At 43.0% G+C, this 25,080-nt stretch overlaps 1 protein-coding gene across 2 annotated transcripts in view; it reads right to left on the bottom strand.

Moving 5' to 3' along the window:
- LOC147230131 (guanine nucleotide-binding protein G(olf) subunit alpha) overlaps nt 1–25,080 on the bottom strand; it is a 60,691-nt gene that overhangs the window by 3,654 nt on the left and 31,957 nt on the right. For both annotated transcript variants that reach the window (XM_086153369.1, XM_086153370.1), the window contains exons 6-11: nt 6,162–6,216; nt 5,987–6,060; nt 2,730–2,788; nt 2,429–2,549; nt 1,016–1,146; nt 868–935 (exon numbers count right to left, since the gene is read on the bottom strand). In XM_086153369.1, the coding sequence (XP_086009495.1) occupies nt 868–935; nt 1,016–1,146; nt 2,429–2,549; nt 2,730–2,788; nt 5,987–6,060; nt 6,162–6,216 (508 nt within the window). The remainder of the gene's footprint in view (nt 1–867; nt 936–1,015; nt 1,147–2,428; nt 2,550–2,729; nt 2,789–5,986; nt 6,061–6,161; nt 6,217–25,080) is intronic.

Here is a 25,080-nt window from a genome sequence, read left to right on the forward strand (position 1 = left end):
CTTCTCCCAGGTGATTATCCAACAGATGTTGCTACAGCGTGGAGACCGACAGAATTTGGTATTTGCGGGTTGGGATGTCAGAGTCAGGACGTCTGACGTCGGCGGTTAGATTAACAGATTATGTCGACGGCTTACGCTGACAATTTGTTAACGAACCGCAATCCGACATCTTGTAAGAGTCTAAATGTTATACACACACACACACGACCTTTTATAATGATGCTGTGTTGGCTGTATGTCCTAAGATAGACCACAGCATCATATTAGCATTAGCTAAAATTTTAAACAAAACAGTGCTCCAATATAAACGTATTAAACATTCTATTTGTTTGTTTATCTATTTATTTAAATGGGAATTCCCCTATATATTCCGGTGTTGGTCATGATCTGACCAAACCCCACTACTCCATGGTGTAAAGTAAAAACAGGAATGAATTTAGATAAAGAAAAACGTATTTCGAGTGGTCTTTTCTTATCGTGTTAGTCATTACCAGAAGCAGCTTGGCACTGTGGCGACACACACACACACACACACATACACACGCGAGCAATAACGTGAGGGTTGCATTTCTCAGCTGTTCCATTTCATTTGCGTTCGTAAAAAAAAAAAAAAAATGTTAAACTAGAATAAACACACATTCCCTTGACAATGTACTGTTTTTTCAAAACCCAGTCGGGTTTGTTGGGCGATTGCTATCAGTTGAGTTGAGGGTTGTTTCGATGACAAGCGTCAAAAATGACAAAAAGCTCATCAGATTAGCAGGCTGACAGACCGGAGCATTTTTGGTTGGCGCGTAAAAGCGAGCGCGGCTCTTATCGGTCCGTCCCGAACCGCGGCCCGACTGGTCGGACGCCGGACATACTTACAAGAAACTCATCTCGGATGAAGAACTTAGCTCTTGTCACTCTCGGGTCTTCGCCGGGTTCAGGGGTTGCTGCGAGACGAACAGGATTTATTCAAGCAAACGCGGCATAACAATTGTAGCGAGCTGTTGTTGTGGGGCGACGGACAAACCTTCATTTGGTATGGTGTAGCGAGCATATTCAGGGAAGTAGTCTTCAATTTTGGATTTTCCAGCTAATACTTTCTCAGCGAGCATATCCTGCTTGTTCAGGAACAATATGACCGATATAGTGCGTAACCATCTGCAACACAAAAGGACCCACACAATTGTCATCGCGTAGCTCGGACGCGTTCGCGAACGCTAACGGCACCGCTTTCTCAGGTGAGTTCTGCTACGGCGGAAGCCGGCTTTTTGTTTGTTTTGGTTTTTTTTTTTGCAGTCGTTTATCGCCCCTTAATGACTCCGCCTTTCGGAGAGCGCTCGCACATTCCAGGCCAATCGCACCCTTTTTTTTTTTTTTTCCCTCCCCCAGAACAAACCTTTTAACGCAACCTTCTTCCACAATGGCAGATAAACATCGGCCGCTGACGTCTGTCAATGTCATCCTATTTGCCAATAAAGCCCGAGGCTGTCAACAAGGCAAATATCAGCTGATAGCGAAATACAGCATCGCCGCGCATCGACACACAAGCAAGGCAAAAGGCCGATCATGTGCTGAAAATTTACAACACATAAATGATGTGGTGAGCTAGGAGATTTTTTATTTTTTTTGCCAACTTAACGCCGCTACTTTTCTCCCACACTTTGAAAACTGCGACTTAAACAACAATGTGTCTAATTTATGGATTTGTTTAATTTAGCCTCGTCACAACGGACCAACGAAATGACGGTGAAATTCTGAGGCCGTTTAAATTCCGACACCGAAGAGGACGACTTAAATGTTTTTTATCGAGCAGGTGCAAGATCGAGATAGCGATCAGCTGAGGTAGGATAGAAAATGGATAGACTTTTCCTTGTGTTATTTAATATTCATCTTTTTCATCAGCTTTGTTACAGACGCTGTTCAGAAAAAAAACAACGGTACATAGTTGTGGATGTTACCGGTATCGATTTAATTAAGTTAAAAAGAAAAATCTCTCATGATGCAACGTGGGCACCTGCGGCTTTTGACAAGTGCGGCCTATATATGTACACATATTTCAGGATTCAGGTGCACTCAGTCTGAAAAATAGAGTAATTTACAATATCAATGGGACAGTGTCTAAAAACATGGGGAACACTAAAACGTGGATACTTTCAAATTATTTTGTGCCGATAATTTTTTTTTTTATAATTTTTTTTTTTTAACAAAATAAAATGAAACTGCTCATTTTTGTGTTGATCCAGTTTAAAATTAAATTGGTGACTTATTATCTGCTCATTTTTGTGTCGATCCACTTCCGCACCTCCTCTTATTTCAGGGCGGGCCGGAGAAAATGATCCAAATGCCTCGATATCGTGGTATATTTTATCACCCTTTCAAAACAGTTGTGGGACACGGGTGACGGGGTCGCTTTTCAAAAACTGAACCGCTCGGCTCTCACCTGTTGTTCCAAATACTGCGGAAGAGGTCCAGGGCTTCCCGTAGCCGGTTGGTGTTATTGTCTTCCCTTATTACCATGTTGTAGCTGCTGCTGGCCACCACGAAGATGATAGCAGTGACGTCTGGAAGGAAAGCACAAAAAAAGATGACTCGGTGAACGGGAGAAAAGAGGCACTGCGGTGCTGGATGTGGCGAGAAAGGAGTCGGGAGACGGGAGGAAAAAGATGACGCTTGGCTCGAAGAAGTATCCCGTTGTTATTTAAAGAAAAAAAGCCAGGAACGAAAAAGGCAGGAAATCTCACCGTTAAAGCACTGGATCCATTTTCTCCTTTCATCTCTCTGGCCTCCAACATCAAACATGCTGCGAAGGAGACATAAAAAAAAAAGAAATACTAGGTCAGACTCACTAGCGCCATCTAGTGGTAAAAGATGGGTGCGGTTCTGAGGACGTCAAAAAAATACATAAATTCATTTTAGATTATCAGCATCGTGTTTTCCCTTTCTTGTCAGATCTCGTTGTTAATCCCAGATGCGTCGGTTATAGGAGGCGACCTTTTGGACGACACTGGGATATTCGGGGGGGGGGTCGACATGTCGTGTCCCCAAGCTCATTCATCAATCATTTAGGATGATATAAGACGATACAAAGGGTCAATTCAGCCGGTAAAATAAGTCTGTTGTGTCGGCGAGTTTGAAGAAATGGGTCATCTCTTCTGACATCATCCGGGCTGTTATGAAACCTTTACACTTGGTTTTATTCGCCGCTTCTGGAACGGCCGCCGGTGATCAATAAGCATTAGGTGGCTCGCGCCGCTTGACTCCGGTGACGTCCCGCTCCACCTTCACTCCCGGCGGCTTTTTTTTAAGGTTGGGGTTTCGCACGGAGGTACAAACACAAGGTCACTGTAAATATAGAATATTAATGATTCTATAGGTAGCGTTATTAAGGGACCGATTAATACCTCCGGGCTGGAATGAGATACGGTACTGGAAAGAAACAAACGCAGGAACGGAGAATCCATACGTTGCATGAAGGCACCGTGACCATAAAAATATCCCGAGGAACAGCAACGACAGGCAGTTCTTCGCGTAGAAAAGGGAAAATGGGAAAATACACAAACATAGGATATAAATTAACATTAGAAACTTGGAAAGGAATCGGAGAACCTGCATAAATTGATCTCACTGAATTTTTACAAAATTTTTCCACATTGATACTTGATACCCCGATATTGCTGACGTGTCAACGATCAATAGAGGTCACCACAAGGGAAGCTACTGGGGACGATTTCAGCTTTTAGAGACTGTGAGCAGTACTCCACCCCATCATCTTCGGGTGGACTACACGGCAGCAACGTGCACTTTTTGGAGCTCAGGGTTTGGTAAAAACAGAATAGAGCATTTCCAAACATGAGCGGCCGGTGGGGATGCGTGCTCCGCTGGCGTGGACTGCGGTGAGGTCACGCCCTCCGCGGGGACGACGAGCGCGTCAGCTAGTTCCTCCCGGGCGAGAGGGGGATGACTCTCCGCTGAGATTCCCCTTGTGTCGTCATGTACGTGTACATGGTTTGTGAAAATTGGGAGTGAAAGTCATGGATTTTCAGTTGGTAAAGAAACAAACAAAAAAAAAAACAAAAAAAGCAGCATTTTGGGAGTTTCAACGTGCTTTTTGTCCCCTCGGTTTTAAAAAGTCACCGGTATATAGCTGTAATTATTTTGCAATCCATACCCTTCTTTGTGAAGACAGTGTACCCTTCCTTTTCGCGGGAGTTACGTTCCAAGACCCCCCGCGAAAACTGAATTTCCGCAAAGTTGAGACGTGATGATTTGATGGTATTTACAGATATATATCAACCCTCACAGAACCTCACTTAACCCTTTACGAACCTCCCGCAAACTGTTATCAACCCACCATCGACTGTAATTCGCTTCCTACATTCTTATGCCTCGCAAGCAGACTTCATCTCGGTGAGGTCCTCGTCTGTCAGCGGATCCGAACGGCAGTCTATTAAGCCACTGATGTCGTCTGGAGTCGTGTACGAGAAGCCATCGCCTCCTAGAATGCGTGCCAGCTTCACTTCCCTGTCCGCTTCGGCGTTATAAATTGAACAGTCGGTGAAAAGCCCTTGTCATCGTGGACCACCCCGATGATCTTAGTGGGTCCAACGGTAGGAGCGAGAGTTTGCGATGCTGGTATCTTTGTTTAGCAAAGGAGGGCTCGTATGTTATTTATTTTATAAAATGAATTTTAATTTTACTATTTTTTTTTTTACTGTTTTTTTTTCTTCATAGGCTAGAATATGGCTATTTCAACACGGAAAAAAAAATCTGCTAAAAAAAAAAAGGCTACAGAACGATAAATCGCGAGAGCCGAATTACAAAAAAAAAAATCTGCTCAGTAGCAAGGGTACATTGTGCTGTCAATCAGGAAATAAGTTTCCAAGAAAAAAAAAAAAAAAAAAGAGGGATACTTGTATATATTTGTTGTGCGGGATTTATAGAAATGCTTGTAACAGGCTTCACAATGTAGTGGAATCAAAGCCACGCTTATATGTCAGGGAGGAAAAACTCTGAATTTGCTCGATGAGAGATTTTCTGCATCTGAGCGCACATCGCCATTAAGTGTATGAATATTTAAAAAAAAAAAACAAAAAAAAAAAAAAACGACTTCTGAATATTTTTTTTTCCGTATTGCCGGGCTTTGCCTGAAACCACACGCCTCTGTGTAGAGTATCTGGTGTGAGGCGGTGAGATATACAGGAGCGGCGGATGAATATTGGGATTGTGAGCGGGTGTCATGACACGTTCTCTCTGGGCCTGCGGTCGATGGCTGGACTGCCAAACTGCCAAACCGGAGCCCTGTGGCGGGCTGCAGTGGAAACATGAATATTTACTGCAGTTTGCTGAACTGAGGTGCTCTCGGTAACATGGCGATTGTCGCCGCGTTGTGTTGTGACAAAAATGGAGGACTTGCGGTGACCTCTCCGTGACCCCTATTAGAAAAGAAGCACCTGCGGGGTGGTGGTGGTGGTGGTGGGGCATTGGAGGCGCTTATCCAGCAGCCTCACATTTTACCTGAGCGGGAGAAAGGACCGGCTTTGCTCATATCAACACACTTGTGGGAAAAACTGGAGAAAAATGAGACATTTCACACACAACACATCTTTGAGGTAGTAGAATAAGTGTTGCCTTGTGTTTTGCTTCGGTTTTCCCGGGCTGATACATTTATCGTCGGTTTAATAAAATTCCAGATGAAATGTCCCCACCGATGTAAACATCATGTTGTTTGGGGGGAAAAGTGGTAACGTAAAAATGAATATGTAAAACCTGCATTTTCATCTGCGTTGTGATGCAACGCAGAGCTGATACGGAAATCAGACAAGTATTTTTTCCATCCTCAAATGATGACTTTCATTTCCTTAACCTATAAATAGCTTCTACTTTAGTCGGTTAAGATTGTCTGTGTTTTGGTTTTTAGCGCCCGAGTTACTTACTGACGCGGCCTGACCATGAATGAAAAAGCAGAAAAACGGTCAACACTTGCTTCATGCCGACTTACTGAAAGTTCACTTTGTCTACTTGGAACCTCGTCTCGAAAATCCCTGAAGTTAACACTCGGCAGCGTAGCAGGTCCTGCGAAAAAGGAAGCGGCGGCAGAGGCGTCAGAAACCCCAGGGGAGATGGTAGCATATGAGGCAAAGTTTGGAAATGTTTGAATTTGCGGGAGGGCTGACCTGGTCCGTTGGTGTGTAATCACTCTGTCTTACAGAGTCGATTCTGTCCAGGAAACTGCAGAGAAAAAAAAAAAAAAAAGAAAGATAAAAGACAGATTTTAATATCTAAAAAGAGGTACTGAACTTTAGACACAAATATACAGTTGATCACATAGCGACTTCAGATCAGACATCTATGAAAGAAAAAAAAAATCATCGGCGACATGAAGCCACAACGGGACGGCAGGAAAAAAAAAAAGTGTCAACAACGTAAACCTGGTTTTACACTTCGAGCAAATTTCAACATTTCCATTCAAACCAGCTGTTGTTCAGCAGCTGTTTCCAACACGCACAGACTTTCATAAGAGGGACAGCAAACGCTGCTGCTGCTGCTGCTGCTGCTGCTGGTGGCCGCCATGTCCAACTCCCTGAGGAGTTCATACTGTAGGCTGCTGCTGATGCTGATGCTGCTTGTCGCCACAAGAGGGCAGGGCTGATCAGTCTGGGCTATTTTGGTCTGTCTCTAGCCAGAGTGATTACATAAGGCGGTTACTGTGGAGGTTAGACAGCTTGCTGTTGCCTTCCCTTCACTACTGAGAGCATGTGCAGTGTTAGCAGCAGAAGCAGCGGCGGCGGCGGCAGCTGGGCCTCTGCAGCACAGCAGGCAGGATCAGGACACTGACACCGGGGACACACGGGCCCTATACCGTCTTGAGCTGCTGTTGCAGCCGCAAACAGAATCGGTATCGCCATACAGATAATGCATCGCACAAGATTTGATTGGAAACATTCCACTGATACTTGAGATTTTGAACACCGGTAGGCCTCGCTGGAGCATTTTAGCATTTAGCTTCGAGTTGCCTGAGCTCTCTCGCCACCAGCAGCAGCAACACGGGAGCACAAGCAAGGTTAGAAAAAACTGGGAGCCAGAGCTAAGATGCCCTTGAAAATGGTAATGGTAGTGATGGTACAGAGATGTGTGCTCGCATGAAATGCAAAGTGCCTCTCTCAAAACCTCACGAAAAGGTATGTTTAAAGAAAACAAAAAGTAGTTTATGGACTATTCTGTTTATGAATCCAAGTCAGAGGGTAACCGGTCCGGGTCAAAGCCATTCCTTTAAGCTTACTCATATGAGGGGGGTAGTACGAATGAGAATTGTGTACAGGGGAAAGTTAAATGAGGTAAATGGGGAGGGGGGTGGGGGTGGGGGGGTGGAGGTACAGCTGCAGTGATATATAGGACACAGATGTAGAGCAAACAGACTAAACTCCGCTTCAGTTTTCCACTAAAGTGTCTGTGGCTTTCGGACACCACATGACAGTCAACATGCGCGATCCTCAAGAAACCCGATGCCCGGAAGATGAACAGTCTGCATCGGGAGTTTCTGTGCCGTTCAAGCCGGGGACGGCAGCGACTTCGTTTTTAATTTGGTTCAAAAAAAAAAAAAAAAAAAAAAACACACCACTCAGCACCTGCTCACCCATCTAGACTTAATTAACGGAGACTGAACCCTCTATTATTAACTGTTAGCTAACAGACAAAAACCCAAAGTTGTCTTCATGGCATAGGTTATTTCTGGTGAACACGCTCAAGGACCATTTAAAATTGAAACTCCTCAAGATGTTCATACAAAGCCTGTACTATTGACCAGATGCAACAAATGAGGTGGAAATAAAGTTATTAATAGGAGCTATTGAACTTTATACTCAAATGTTATCCCAGTCCAAAAAAATACCTGACACATCACACGCAACCAAAGTACGAGGTGACATCTAAGAATAGCTTTTAGATTATTTTACAGTGCACTGTAATAATTAACCAGATAGGATCAGATGGACAGAGATCATTATTCTTTGAGCACCCGTGGCTCTCCGTCCTGCACTTTACCCTCCGGAGATAGATGACCACTAATTTCCTCCTGCCTTCACAATAAGACACAATTGTGATCTGCAATGTGGCCAGCAGGGGGCAGTAAAGCTTACTGGCAAATATGGAAAAGGTGTAAAAGACCACCATTAGAATAGAAAGTTTAAGCAAACATTTAGATAAAATGAGAATAAAAGAAGAAAAAAAAACAACTTTTAACACTGTTGACCTCATTGCACTGTCTGAAATGTTTTTTCTTTTTTTATGAACAGGGAATTTTTTAGTGTCTGATTCATAAATATAAAACACAACATGCTTAATTTTTTTCACTATCCAGTTTCTGTAACTTATATAACCTAATAATCACATAAGGGAAGAAAAAAAAAAAAACCCTGCAAATTCTCATAATCAAGAGACTCAAAATAGAGTATTTGCTTATCTCAACAGTTTCTGATTACTGTTTATACATCAATAAATCAACTTTCGTTTCGGCTCTCCTATATAGCAGATGAACATCTTGTGAGAAACAAACCCGTACGGTATTCCCAAAAAAAAAAAAAAAAAAAAAAAAACAATATTCAACCATAAAGCAAATCATCGTCAACCTGTAAACATCTCCGGATAATTTGGGGGGGTTGGAGGGACACTAATTTTCCCCAAACAAGACTCACATTCACACACAAAACCGGGGACAGAAGCCACCTCCAGCTTTTGCACCATCACTGCAACAATATACTGTAGGGGTATTTTTAGTCAGCCTTTCTTGAAGAAACTAGCTAGGTTATAATTACTGAGCGCTTTGTGACTGTCATGTGACAAAAGTAGTATTGGTAGAGCCGCGGAGAGCCAAATATAGTCTTCGTACCCGGCAAGAGCAAGAACAGGGGGCCTGAATGCAGGGGGAAGAGAGAAAAAAAAAAAAAAAGAAAAAGAAAAAGCAGAAAAAGATAACATTGATTACTGAGTGGCCATTCAGATAACGCCTTATCAAAAGGTTTGGGTGCAGTCTTTAGTGTCTACAGCTGTTCTGGTCGAGTGCTACAAATAGACAAGAGAGGTTTCATGTCCAGGGAAATCTGTGGTTTGTGCTGGTTTTATTCTATTTCCTCCCAGAGCTGCTCGCTCCTGGCATCGCGGATCTTCATATGATGTGGTCACTCTCAGCAAACTTGTGGAACTTTAACTGTTCCATGTATTCACATGCGCGTGGATGTAAAACTCGAATTTGCTTATGTGTTAGATTAAAACGGTTGCGGTCTGCCTCTGAATTCTATGGATCAAGAAGTGATTTGTCTTTTCACGTCTTATTCACCCCCCGAAATCGAGAGGCGTTTTACTCGCCCGCGACTCTTCACACATTTCATTTTCTCATTGGCCGCGCGGATAAAAAAATAAAACACGCCACTATGTTGTCGACTGCTCTCTGTCAACAGGGCAGGGTTTTCTCTGTATTTAGCCAAAACACATTGCACTCATCCTACGGGCCAGTCTGTGTCACTATGTATAGACTTTGTTGTGGACGGTATCACTTGAATTACCCTGGTTCGTTGGCCTCATCTTTCCATAAAACGAACCCACAAGCATGAATGCACACATCAGCACTCTCACACAGACACACACACACACACACACACATAGCAATATGCTGAGGGACAGTTGATTCTGGGAGGCCTCGGGCCTGGGCCCCACGTGGTTCAGGTCACATGTTGCTGCTCATTGAGCAGAAAGGGAGATAGAGGGAAGATGATGGTGGTAGTGGAGAGCGGGGGAATTAAAACATGGGGCTCGGGGACATGGGTCACCCAGCTCGGAGTCATGGAGAACCACAGCGCTTATATGAGCTTCTCCCAGAGTGACAACTAACAAGTAAACAGACGACTAAAGTTACATGCGACAAACTGTAGTCGATGTGCAAAGACGCGAACAGACCACAAAGTGGAAACGGGCAGGATTTCTTTAAAGTAGACGGTGGGCCGAAATAAAATGCACGTACCGATAGAAACAAGAGTCACTTGAGAACATGTGCACGGCTCAATTGATAGTGAAAAATCGCAGCTCGGACCTGAAGGTTGGAAAAAAAAAAAAAAAAAAACAGCCGCACAGACAGACGGGCAACCTTCACGCCAGCCCACAGCACCCAGCCTCATGTGTTCAATTGATAATTGGGTTGACTCTTTACAAATAGTGGACCTTCTTTAATTAGCAGGGCAGAGGACACGATCAATAGTTTCCATATTTTGAGCCGCTCAGGCCAGCATAATGGACTTTCACTTTGGCCTGCAACTGACTGGTGACAGTCCTCTGGAGCTCTCTGCAGCACCGCTGCATGCGGATGCATGGAGCACATACGTGCTTCTTCACATGTATGTGTCATTTATCTTTTGGATTTGTTTGGTCATAACAGTTTGAACCTTTCCAGGGAGTGAGCTGTTTAGAATAATTACACAGTGATAAAACAGGGGGTCTCAGTGATGGTGCTTTTACACTGCTTTTCTGTATACACTCTAAACTTTGGTAATTAAATTAGTTTCCTGCCTAAAATTCTGTCAAAAATAACACAAATCAAGTTCAAAACCAGTGATAAAAGTAATGATAAAATAAGCGGAAAAAGAGCAGAGAAAAACTCCCCAGTAAATCTGCAATAAACTACATAAAAAAAAGAAAACAAATGAGAAGTTATTAAAATACACTTCAAATAATACAAGTTGCAGCTCTTGGGGATGTTTATATCTACTTGGGGTTGGTGGTGGTGGTGGTGGTGTCGTGACCTGGAAAGTTTGAGAAGCCCTCAGATGAAAGCTGACACTTTTCCAGGCCACGCAGCGGTCCAAACACATTACCTTTGGCACAAACACGAGCTGAAAAATGGCAGTAATTATTACCCGTCCCTAAACGGCAAAGAAGAAAGCAGAATTCAACTAAAATGACAATTGGTTGGTCTGACCGTTTGCTGTTAGACGTTCTCTGTGTGTTGCATCACGTTGCTATTATTATCCACCAATCATCTCACTTTTTACCTGAAAATATCATAAAGTCATGTGTGTCAGACGAAACGTAACTCAGCAGTCTGACCCGGGCGCAACGTCGCGGCATATCTGGCCTCCCTTCCAAAACACAAGGAAAGAGCCCTAAGAGGTGAGGTGTTACGGCACACGTTGCCAACGTGCCTCGGGTTGAACGCGAAGGCGGGGATGTTTAGGAACCCGGTCACCTGGTGGAAAGATCTGAGCCCGGGTTCAGTTCATCCATCCAAACAGGAACACTGTGCAGTTTGGGAGATGGATCTGAAACTCGACAAATCCATCAACGGCTCAGTGGGTACTTCCTAAATATAGGAGCGAGAACGGAGACACTCCTGAAAGTCAAACCAAATCTAGTGTAAACAAAAGTGCCTGCTTTATCTCAAAGCCACCAATTCGCCTTCCAGAGCCACATCAAGTCATGGTTTTGAAAGGTGTTGTATAAAAATGTAAAATATATTGTAATGCCATTTTGTCTCTGTTCAGTGTCTCCATGCACCATTATCATTACATCAGCTTAAAATAGCCTCAAAACCCTAAATTCAGTATTTGAGGAACTCATTTGAAATTCCTAAAACCGTTTGACTAACGGGTTTTGCTAAAAAATAAATAAATAAACATACCCGAGCCAAAAATCCATTTACTACCTGTCAGTTAGTGGATTAGCATGCACCAGAAATAGAAAAGCATGTAAAAATAGTGTAATCAACAATATCGAGCAGATTGTTATTCAGGCACAGTCCCCCCCGTCAAATTAGCTGTCCACTTGGAAGTCCACCAGTGACCCATTGAAAATAAGCTTTTGCAATTTTCCCCTACTCAAAACAATCAATGGGGGTAATATCAGTCGGTATCGGGTCAGAATGTTTCGACAAAGTCAGCAATTAACCAGAACATGTGTTTTTAAATTGCATTCAAAGTTGTTTTCTTTTTTTTTTTCACTTTTTTTTTTTTTTTCTTTCCTGAATAACAGCCATTAAACAAATCAGATGTTGTGTTTGAAACAGACACAAACAGTAAAGTGTCAATGGCTGTTTGCTATTTGTGTAGTTCCACCGCAGGCCTCCGGGAGGCATCCCTTTGCTCTTGCTGTACACATCCTCTCTTTCACTGACCCTGCCTTGCTTTTAGCAGCTGGGTTCCCATGGCAACCCTAGTCAGTCCATACCACCCCCCCCACCCCCCACCCCCCTCTCTCATCTGGCTGTCTCTTCCTAAGCCAGGCCGCACTTGTATCCTTCCATTCCCAGACTCTCCCATACATCAACACAAAGCAGAACCCAGCTCTGTGCTAGCTTTCTGCTGGCTATGTGTGTCACTGTGTGTGCGTTTGGTGGGAGGGCACGGCAAATTCGAGCTTTAGAAGACAGATTATTTTAGAGCGCTCCATCACAAGCGCAGAACCAAAAATAAGTCACATATTCAGGAAAGGGAAGGAATGTAATGTGTATTGTAGGGTGTGTTGAAAAAGACATAAAGGAGATAAACTTTTATTGAACGCTGCTAAAAACACACGCGGAGGCCGAAAAAGGTTTCGGTGAGAGTGCGTGTTTGGGATTTAGGATCATAATTAACTTAATCCTCAAATTTTCATATAGATAAGATGGGCGCTGCGCCCATGTAGCAGAACGTACTGAATAACTTTCAATTTCATGTTCTTTATTTGTTTATACTTAAGTGTTTTTCATGATTTTGCTCGCAAAAAGAGGAAATTGAAGAAAATAAAGAAATAAGGCAAACTGATTTGGCACTTAAAAACTTTAGCCTATTAGAATCCGCTGTTCTGAATCACATATCCGGAACATAGAGGTGATCTTTAAACCGCTGACAAAAAAAATAAAAATAAAAAAATTCGACAATCCATTTTTGCAAATTCAAATAATATGTGGCTTCTATGCACGAGACACAGAGCGACACTTTTAAAAAGGCGGGTTTTTAGACAGTGAAACAACATGTGTAACGCTATTTACTTAAAAATAATCAACCAAATCTCTCTCTCTATTGGGTTAATGGCCATTTCAATCGCTCTGAGTCGACATATGCCTGTGTGTGAGTATTTAAGTTTTGTATAACAATGCAAAAAGAAGTGTAAATATCTGGCTGCGACACCCATGCTGACAAGACACACAGGGCTAAATGAGTTAAGGGCTGAACTGTGGGAATAATTGATAAGGATGTTGTCAGTCATGGAGCAGTTAACACGAGTCCCATGATGAGCCTGGCTACGCTAATCCACCCGACAAAATGACACTTTATGGCAAAGTGTCAGCCAGGAGCAGTGGGGACGTTGTGACAGCTGTGAAAACGACCTCCATCATCTAAAATAAATAAAGTAAATAAATAAAAAGCATTACAAACTAAAAACTCGAGCATTCTGGAAAATAAATCACCCCTTGATTAAATACAAAATGATGCAGTAAAGATGAAACCAGCGATTAATTCGCTGGTTTTCATCATGATACATTTAGACGTAGAGAGTTGGCCGGTACCCCGACGCATGCTACGATTCAGGTCTGATTCCAGTCTGACACGGCACTGGATGTGGTATCACCCATTTTAGGCCACAAATGAATAAATAAAATATAAACAGACAAATTTACTGCTTAGGAATCTGAGGGGCAGACGATAAAATACAAAGACAATAGTGATGAGTATTTTTTTTCTTTTAATGGACAACAGGCATTTCAAGGGGAAGCAAAACAGAAATACCATTAAACATCTACTATAGCTTTCGCTGAAGAATAGACTGAGGTTATGCAATGTAGGACTAGACAGATAATACCACGAATAATACAAAATCAACAACTCAAAAGATATTTCTACTTATTTTCCCCTCATCATGCCTGGCTAATTCTTCAGTTAAAACAAAGAACCACTATGAAGTGTTATGATGGCGATCAGACGCAACAGTAGCTTCAATTTGCCCTGTTATTCTCCTGATGACATCCAGCTTGGTTTTTTTTTTCTCCAGTGTTTGGACGTAGGACATGTACGATGAGCCATTTTGACTTGTAGCTGTAAAAATAACCAGACGCGTTACGCAGAGTTTAATCTGTGAATAACCGCTGAATGAGCGGTTTCACAAAATCTAAGTTCCCCTTAAAAGCATATTCTCTAGACCAGAAACTTTGAGGCAGGGTCCAAATGCGCAAAATCTACGGATAGGAACGCCTACAACAATAAATCACCCAACCAAACTGCCCAACCAAAGATTGTACTGGAGCCAAATGTTTACTTAAGTTAGCCTCTCGGCTACCTTCTTCAACAGGCTCGCTGAAACACCCTTCAGCTCAAGCCGTCTAGGCAAACAAACCTCTGTGACAGAAAAATATAAAAGGTTTCCATAAATAGCTCGTGACCTCCTCTGACCACATTCCACAGAAGGTGAAAGTTGAGATTCGTCTGACCAGTGGCTGAGGTGGAGGGAGACCTTTTGACTGGGTGTGGTCGGACAATGCTAATTGCTAGCCGAGCCTACGGAGTGAGTTGCCCCTGCGGGCCGAAGCTCGGCGGTGGGCCGCGGGTTTGAAATCCCCGTGTCATACAGGAACACGCTAACGTCGGGGCGGACTGTACTTCTTTCGGCGGGGTTTTTTGCGAGGCTCTCGTGCGCCGTCGCTCCCTGTGATGGGCCTGCTTTGCAGCCACGGGGAGCGGAGTGTGAAGCTGGGAGCCCCTGTCATGATTAGACAGTAAAATGTCTCCTTGCATGTCAAAGCCCGCTTTGATCAATTCAGTTCCCCTCTCTGTCTCTAGCAAGGGGAAGAAATGGTTGAGCTGTTGTGCTGCTGCGTGTGTGTGTGTGTAGTAGTAGAAGGAAACGGAGCGAGCAGGAAAGCATGTGGGTGCATTCATACACTCACGATGATGTGTTTCATGTCGTAGCATTAAGAGAAGAGAAGGTATGGCCAGGCGGTGTGTAGTTCCTCACATATGTTCTCTCTCCCTCTCCCCGTCATGCACGCACGTACATACGCACACACAAAACCAACACAGAGGCGTTTTGTGTCTCACCTTCTGCTACTGACCTTCCCTTTGTTTACAGCGCATTGCCGGGATACTCCCTTTGATTTGGCTGCGCACACGTGACCCTCCGCCAGTTTCTGCTCTGCAGTGCTGCTGCTAAAAATAGCCTCAGCTTGCCCTGGCTCCACAGCTAGTTTACATAAGCTCTAAGGGAAGGGGAGGGGGGCGGGTGGGGAGTAGGGGAGTGTGTGGGGGGGGTTGGGGGTGGGAGTGGAGGGGGAGGAGGGAAGGGGGTCTATGGACGACCATTCCACAATCTCTGGGCAGGGAACCTGCAGCACCACTACTGTCCTGTAGCAGTCTGTGCCTTTATACACTCCCGGTCAACAGCAGGGTGTGTGTGTGTGTGTGTGTATATGTGTGTGTGTGGCAGCGAACAAGAAAGGTATATGTGGGTGTGTGTGTCCACACACAGAAGCTGACTCGCAAATAACTAGCGCTCATAGCCTCATTCTTTGCTGCTGTCTGTCCTTTAAAATGGACGCAAATTTTAACCCAAAAATAAAATTCTATTTATAGCCACAATTCCCCGTCTTTAAGTAGAACATAAATTCCTCTTTCCTCTCCCGGCCAAAACGCCCGTGTTGAAGATTAGAGATACAAAACAATTATCACGGATTTGCAACAACCAAAATACGGTGGGATTCTTACTTATTTGATACGTAATGTGTTATTCAAAGAGGAAAGAAAGACATTCCAAGATGTATGGCTTTTACTTTTTCCATCCAGCAGTGCGGCCTTTCAAATATGATTCAACTCATTGACTAGAATGAATAAGGCTGTCAGAGCCTCTGGTCTCTAGAAACAAAATAAAAAAACACAGCGGCTGTGTAGCTAATCTTGTGACATGTAGCATGCTATGCCGGGCAGCTTTAGGCTCTCCTAACTGTCTCCAAATGCCCGGGGAGATTTAATAGACTAAGCATCCACAACTCGGAGCAAAATCCGTAGCACTTTAAAACACTTCTTCAAAATAAAACAAAAAACAGGGACGGTAAAATCTAAATCTAAGATGCGTTTATTTCACACGGACATGATCAATTTTCAACAGTGTCCGATGGAGGCAAAGGTTTACAAACCCGCTTTGGAAAATGGCTTTATATGAGCAATGACATGAATACTCTTGTGTTCTCCAACATCCTCTCCGCTGTCGCTTACTGGCCTCAAGAGAGGACTGAATAGACAGACGGAGAGAGCGAGCAAGAGATATAGTGGGAGAGAGTGGGGGGAGTCAGTCCCACGGGGGGCTCTAACAACCTTAAGGACAGTGGCTTGTGTAGATGGAGTCCCACCGAGCTTCCAGTAGATCAGATTCTGCAAATGAGCTCGAAACCGCTCCTTCTTTTTCCTCGGAAATCACGCACGCACACACACACACACACACACACACTTCAATAGTGCCCCCTTTGAATATTTCTCAGTCAGCTGACAGCAGGGTCATCTGATTTTAGCAAGTGACACAAAGGTTTTTGATAATCTGGATTAAGGCTTTTTTTATGAAGAAAGATTTCTTCGATAGGCGCGGTTGTTCTTATGATTTTAATCTGTTAAAAAAAAAAAAAAAAAGTTCCTCCGGAATTTTTTAAGGTGCGGAAACAAGAGGGCCGGTAACACGTGCGTCCGTTTGTAGTCCGAGCAGTGCTGACCAATCGCGTTTGAGTTGGCGTTGCGCTGCATGGAGGTAAACCGTATGTTAGGACCTTTCATACAATCTCACAACAGCCGTTGAAGCGGTTTTAAATAAAAACACTCTGGTCTTCGGCGCCTTGACTCCAACTGCATTTTGCACATCCCAAGTAAGTCAGACACTGATGAACACAAGGAAGGGGAAGCACGGAGCGAATATCACAGGATCACAAGAAATCTTGCATCTGTTCCCGGAGGCCAATCGTTGTCACAGAAATAGTCGTCGGCTTCAGAGATTGCCAGGATTTGAATTGTACCTTTCTTAGGGCGCCTAAGATTTCCTTGCACAATGAAGATGCACCTGGTTTCATGTATGAAATTTGTCTACCGCGGTTCCTGTATCGGCACAAAGCTGGAAACGATCAGATAAATGAATGCAGCACTTAGCGCATCGACACATCTCAATATGAAGTGCTTCTGCCCCCCCCCCCCTTTTTTAGCATAAAAAAACTGCTGTTGTTCTACTTTCTCACCATCTGCATTGCTCCCTCTCAGAGTCACATGACGCTCCCTTTCTGAGAGTCACATGATGCCCACTCCCTCACTCAAAGGAAACAAGCCCCGCCCTCTCGTGTCGCTCCCCTTCATTTTATCAGAAGTTGCCGGAAAGTGAAGAAATGCTGTGGAGTCGGTTGAAAGAGAGACGTCGGGAAGGGCTGTAAAATCTTGAAAATTTGGGAAAACAGCCTCGCGACACACAACCAGGGATGGCAGAGAGTTACAGTGGGAGGGGGAACAACCTGCAGCTTCGAGGAACACACACACACACACACACACACACACACACACACACACACACACACACTGGGGGGGGGGGCAGATTTTACTCCGAAAATTGTATTACAAAGATGATAATCTAAAATGTTCTGTTGCCTGTATCATGGAATTTATATTGGAAATATGAAAAGGTTTAAAAGAATTATACATATGCTGTGTAGTCTATATGCTATATCATATTTGCACAAAATTACATTATAATGATATTGCAATCGTAAATAATCCTGCTGTCGGGAACCATTGACAGGGAGGCATTTATTGCTTGACACGTCATGTAGCGTGTAATTTTTAATTTTTTTTTTTTCCACTCATAAATTCTTAGTGTGCTTAAAAAGCCAAAAACAGAAATTCAGATTCCAAAAGTGGTCGAAAAAATAAAGAACACAAATTTGCGCTATTTTAGAGGTGTTTAGCAGAACTGGATAAAACTCAGAAATTCAATTAAATGCAGTGAAACTAAAAATATTTGGTCAACATTAAAAACAGTCCAAAATGCCTCAAAAGCAAAACTTACTACCCAAAAAAGTATCTAAAATGAATCCAAACGACGTTATCTCAGAAGAAACTAACAGGCGCGACAAAAGTAAAGCTGTACATTAGCAGGAAGACTGGGCCCGATATGGAACTGAAATGACAAAAATAACGAAAGTTCGGTTTTCAAATGAACCTTTTGACACTGGCTGTAACAGCTGGCTGAACTTTTTCCCCCATTCATATATATTGAGCACCCATGGTTTTACAAGGCACGTGAAGTCCAAATACTGCATTTTTCCTTCTTTTCCCACACACGGCGAATATTTTAGCGTTCTCCCTTTATTGGCGCAGGGAAACCAACTCCCCAAAGATCCTATTCCAAAGTGAAAACAGTAAGATTCCTGCATGCACTTGTCACCTCTCTATCAATGATTCATTGGAAGTAAGGGTCTATGTGATCAGGCCACAAGACCTTTCTCAGGACATCTGCGCTCTCAAGACAATTTTTGTAACATATGCAAAGTACAAAGCTCTGCCAAGATCCTGGGAAACGTAAGGAACACATGTAGAAACTGCGGCTCCTATCCGATCATATCACGACGGACAACTTTGATTTAAATATGTCGTTGTGGAAATGACAGCTTCATTCACTGGATACGGTACTTAGGGAAACCCCAGGTTTTTATAGTGGAACACACAAGACACTGTGACATAAATTCCCTTTACAGGGCCAGAAATGCGGAAAATGCACTTTATATTTCCTCCTAAAAACCGTGGTGCTGTTTGAAGTTCAAGTCGGGGCAGCTTCAGGTCCCCCTACTGGACAGTGAACACGCATAACTAGCGCTCTCACAGTTTGACCTGCAGATCCTAATTTTAAGCTGGACTCCAACAAACACATCATTTGAAAGAAGTTCTTCATTTTCCACGCAGCCTGTTCTTTGAACTGGTCAGGTTGACAAAAAGTGTGAGGGATGTCTTAGCTAGCCCAAATGTTTTCATGGTCCATTAGCTAGTTTGCACAAATATGCACTATAAATGAGCATACAATGTTAAGCATCCTTCTGGCTGGTCTAGCCAAGTACTAGCAAGCTATCAGACATACAGATATCTGACAATGGTTAATCTTCGAGTGAGAGATGCTTTCCTCCACTCGAAGAGTAACAGATAAATGATTGAGTGTTACCGATTTGAAAAATACACACCATGAGAAAGGTGACGGTTGCTTAGAATGGGGCAAGAAATGACGAGTGACAAAACCCAAAACCCTCACGATCAACAAGCATTTTGAGAACAAACACACCTTCTCCCATCCCGGACGAGACGTCAACTACTCTAGATTCTGCATTATGCGTTTCCTTTTTGTATCCTGGACTATTGGCTGCTGCCTAACTAATTTTCTAAAAACAGAAACTAAACAACAACAGACTGGTAGGTATTTCCCAATAATGCAGGAAGCGATGACGAGCTAGTGACAACTCAGTGCAGGATGTCACTCTTGGAAATGCAATTTGGAAGTGTGCAGGCGCTATTCCTAGATATGTCACACACTTTTTAATAAATGAAATGAAGTATTTGTCATTTTATTGTTTTTGAGCCAGCCAGCATCAGCATTGCATCCTCGCCCGAGCGCCGCCATGCTGAAGGATCAGATCGTCTGTTATGGGCGTTGATATGAAACCTTCTCTCAAAAGTTTCAAGTCTTAAAGAAAAGTTCAAAGCATGCTCTGTCTTTTGGGAGCAAGCCCACTAAGAATGCAGAAAATTAATTAATGTTAAAAAAAAAAAAAAAAAAAAAAAAAAAAATCATCCGACAGAACTTCGCCAAAAACGATTGCGCTGGAATATAAACACACAGATTCGTTCAGCGATAGAAGACACACCCAGGGCCTCCAGACCAGTGTACATCGAATCAGCTAAACATGAAGAAATCAAGCAACTTAACGTTGTCGGAAAAAAAGCAGTAGTGACATGCAGCCAGTGTATAAATATCGCTCTCTCAGGCTCTTCCGTGAAGAGAAGAGGCTCCTTATTGAGGAAAGCCACTGTTTGCAAAGCGTAGCCCCTCTGTTTCTGTAGGCCCTTCAGGGGCCGGGGCTGGCTGACAATGCCGTCCATTCTTAACACTTTACTGCCCCAGATGACTGCGTCAGTGGCCCCCAGGCTGGTGACAGAGTCCCGTGACCAGCACTACACCCCGGCCCCAACCCTCATCCCCGGCAAGAACCAAACCCTAGATAATTCCTATCTGCAGCCCGGTCTCCAGGAGCCTGGTCTGCTGGAGACGTGCCCCGTCACAGCTGGACCCCCCACCCCCACCCCATTCCCACCCCATCCATCCCCTGCAACGTTCTTCGCATATTTTACAAGCATGGGATTCGAGTACTTCAAATCATTATAAAACCAAATTATATCACAAGTTCACTTTCTATAATTATAAACTGCAACTTTTACTTAATCAGATGATGAAAATCTGTTGTAGGGAAGGATCAAGACAGGAGGCTCATAAACTTTAATTACAAAAGAACAGCTTAACTACATTTTTTTTAAGGCTTCGAAAACTTTTTAACCCCCCCATTATCAATTAATCTGTTGAATAGTTTTTTGCCTTGATAACACGATCGTTTGCTTGATGTATAAATTGTCAGAATGTGTTGGAAGTTTGTGTCACAGTCTAAAAATATTCAACTGGCTGTCCCAGAGCGGCAACAAAAACCAGAAGATACTTTCGTTAGACAGAGCAGGTTTTTCCTTTTGTTTCTTAAAATATAACTAACCATTTAGTCGATCAACTGTTCAACTACCAATCGATGACGACTTTAGCTCTCCCCCCAACGCATTTCTGATGGCCCAATATTTTTTTCCTGCCGTTCATGGGGATCGATGGCTGGGGTGGCAAACGCATAAATGTCTCTGCGTGTTTAGAGCAGGAACAATCTAATATTTGTCTCACCATGGTGAGTCAGGTGAGTCAAAGCCAAATGTCATCTTCCTGTACGTTGTACATCCATGTGTTTATTGTTTGTGTGGTGTGATTACCGCTGATTCTTGACTGAGACGAATAATTTTTGACTGAAGATCATTCTGATTGGAATAACAGGGTTCCTCAAAATTGTTGGCTGGAACGGAGCATAAAGGCCCGACACAAAAATGATTATTATAATTATGAATCAACCATGCCTTTTTCCTGATTTCTCAATTAACCAATTAGTCCATAAAGTTTCACTAAATAGTGGGGGGGGGGGAATGTCCAATTTCTTCTGGACAAAAGATACCATTTTCAAATTATGCTTTTTTTTTATATCTAGTTTACAGATGTGTAACCACGTAGGGAAGTCAAAAGTGGAAAAATATTCTGCAGTCCTACTTGACCTTTGACCAAATTAGACTTAGCGATATCCACGTTTGTCTTTCGCTAAATTATTTGAAACGAGAACTTTTCCTGAATTCACCTGTCTGTATTTAAGTCGCGCTCTCACAGAGAGCGAGGGAAAAGCATAGGCCGAAGCACTACAGTACGACTTTTATATACAATTGTTGAATGTTGATTTTTATTTTAATCAAACAGTTCTTATAAGCGTGCTTTCCCGTCACCGCTTTGACAAGTTGCTGTGTTCTGGATGTCTTTGTTGGACAGTGATGAGCTAAGAGAACACTCCGCTGTCTGTTGTTTCATCCTAGATGTTACATTTTGTGAAACTGTCATCACACTGTGCTTGACGCATCATTCCCGTTGAATGTGTATTTACGGGTTGAATTGGAATGAATTATTTGGGCAAACGGTCATTTAAGAATCACTATATCATGACTTTATCATGTTCAAGACCACGGCGTACTCTGTGGTCATTGGACTCCTCCCTGTCTACATATACAAAAAAAAAAAAAAAAAAAGATATTGATTATAGTTGAATTTACGCAAAGAACTGCATTTTCCGACATTCTTTGCCACTTGAAGGGAGCATAACGTCAACGTTAAACTGCCTGCACATCTGGCAGCTACAATATACTGTTACTAATTTTCTTTCTGTTATTATTATGATTGTTATCATTTTGAGAGTGGATTCCGTCTGTTTTAGTCCACTGTCGTTTATCTGTCTTCGGGCTTTATGCGACGCTCGGGGAATATCTGGCTCTTTAGCCGCTTCGTTCACCAGCTCGTTGCGAACATGTGTCAGTGAGTGACGTTTCTCTGAAAAGTCATGCCTCCTGTTTCTGAACACATCACTATGAAAGTTGTTGGAGTGAACCAAAACAGAGGCGTTACAAGCGGAAATTTGAAAAGTGAGCCAAAAGCCACTGTAAAGCTCTGTGAGGCTGAGAGGAGCTGCAGTCAGCTGATCGCCCTCTTTAGATTCATCATTAAGCCTGGCGCCTCTGACACTGCACATTTGACAGAATAGTATTACAGAAAATATTGATTATAGCTGCATTAAATACTTTGTCCTTTTTTTTGGCACCTCACGAACATACGGAGGCATTGTATCCAATGACGGAAAACTATGAATTAAAAAAAAAAAAAAAAAAAAAAGTGTGTTTCAGGCCACATTGTGGTCGGAGGAAATAAAACCCGCTCAGCTTTTTTAGAGCCTCGTTTCTTAAGTCAACCCCGCAGACTCCAGCAGCGCCTGGCAGGGCGGTTCTTCACTCGACAAAGAACCTGCCACCGAAGCCTGAATTCTCAGTCACTATTTAGCACACAACAATGTAGGAGGGGCTCCCGACGAGCCCATACAGTGTCCGACACCAAAACATCGGGGACATGTGCGAGAGAGTAAGTGAGGTACGGGATCTCGGATTTGCATGTAATAAAGTGTTTGATTTTGCCGTTGACACGTCCAAGGCTTTGCAATGGAACCGGCCCTCTGCGGCTGAAAATAGCTCATAATCAATCAACTGGCAGACACATATCTGTGCTCTTAAAACGTATAAATGTGCAATGCAGAGGGCAGATCAATGGGTGACAGGATTCCAAAAGCATCGATATGGACATGCTCTGTGGCATAACAAGCACTCCCCATCAGCCCATACTTGTTTCCTATGCCTCGGTCTGACGGGCCCGTTCCAGCGTTAGCGCTGCTGGAAAAAATATTTGCTGGTGGAAAAAGGTCTGTGAAGGACAACATAGATGCAATGGCGGACATATATAATCAGCGTTCACAGCCTGTAAATAAGTCATACAGCTATTTGGAACCAGCATTCCTCCCCCCTTTATCAGGCAGTGATTTCATGACAGTACATCTATTGTAGTTGTCTGTTGTTAGGTTGCTGTAAGGTGACTGCCTACCAATCAGTTCCTCTCACAATCAGCCCGCGCCAACTTCCTTTGAGTTTACTCTCAGAATAACTAGAACCAATCTTATTTACCCTCCCAAACTAGCTCAATCCGGTTGAGTGCAAAATGGGAAAGAAGGAGAGAGGCGGGTGTGAAGAAAACAAGCAAAAAGACAAGAGTGTATCTGACAATGCAAGAGGAAGGATTAATGCTAATGAAAGAAAATAGCTAAAAAGGTGGAGGCTCACGGTTAAGTGTCTTTACAAAAACTTGAAATTACTTCTATGAACAGCATAACAGGGTGTATTCGGAATATAATATTGGCAGGAGATGAAAATTTATCATCATGATCTTTGCCCTGCTTTTCTTTCAACTTTAGAAGGGTTTCATGACTTCCAGGAAAGTCAATGACAACTTTTAGTGTTATGGCAGCTATAGGTAGTGGGTGGGGGTTGTTTACACACTATCTATGAATACCATCCACACCAAGGGTTCATCCAAAGGTTAATATTCAAAGAGGAAGTGAGAGGACATGCAGTCTGATAAATTCCAGACATCAATCTAGCACGCAGCTTTGACAACAGATAGATACGCAATATCGCGATTGAATATTAATTCGTAGTTATTCAAATTGTAACAAATTCGATGAGAAACGTGCCGAGCTTCGGGACGCTTTAGCACGGCATCCACATATGGCACAAGATCACTCACGATTCTTCGCCATCGTGAGAACTTAATTCACACTTTGTCCATCTGAAAAATCGGAAGCACATGATGCTGTCATTTACTGTCATTATTGATGTCAGTAACACACACACACACGCACACACACACACACGAAAACTTGACTTACTAGCCAAACATACTGTATATCTGCCTCCTCACCTGACATTAGACAATCAGAGAAAGAAATGAAAATCAGCTGTATCCTAGTATTAAACTAAAAGTTTAATGCAAACCAATATATTTGCTCTGAAAAGGTTTTTCAACATTCTGAAAAGAGGATTTTTTTTCAAACGTTTCAGAAGCCTTAAATTGCATCCACACATTATCGGATACCAGAGGGCTATATCGTAATTTTTGGACGATAAGCCGCGACTTTTTTCACGTAAACAATGCTGCGGCTAATATGTGGACTTTTTTTGGGGGGGGGCTAACGAGCTTCACGCCGCTAACACATTTCTCCTCGTCACATCGGACCGATAAAATGACCGGGAAATTCTGAGTCTGTTCAACTCCGACACCGAGGAAGACGACTGACGGTTTTAGTGCGCAGGAGGAAGCCCAAGATAGCGATCGGCTAGCCGGTGCGGCTTATATTGAGGTGCGCTCAATAGTCCGGAAATTACAGTATATTCACCCCAGGTCTCCATGATATATGATTTTGGCATCGGCACCCCCAACTCACGCATGTGTGGCGTTCAGATTGCTGGACATGCGACATCAAATAAGGCAACATGAAACTAAGTTGGATCAAGCCACAACATTTTGCTACGACGACCTGAAGTTGAGCGGTCTGTTTGTCAAAGTTGAATGTGCTCAACAGCGGTGGCGAATTTCTGGAGGGGCGATTGAGGGTTGAGCAGTTATTTATCTGCTGTAATGTATTTTATTGCCGATATAGATATTAAAATAGTTTTTTTCTCCTTTAACGTCATCCAACCACAATGAACAGACGTGCAGCCGTGTGCATGTAAATGACACAGATGGCAATCAGGATATCATTTTCTACTTTTTCATTATGCCAGCATTCTGCCAGGAAAACCTAATCTTTCAGTTTGCCAAAAAAGAAAAAAAAAAATTTAAGAAAATCTTTTT

Source organism: Fistularia commersonii, chromosome 10, assembly GCF_037954325.1.
Source record: "Fistularia commersonii isolate RoL2024-O1a breed Wild chromosome 10, RoL_Fcom_v1.0, whole genome shotgun sequence".
Classification (NCBI taxonomy): Eukaryota; Metazoa; Chordata; class Actinopteri; order Syngnathiformes; family Fistulariidae; genus Fistularia; species Fistularia commersonii.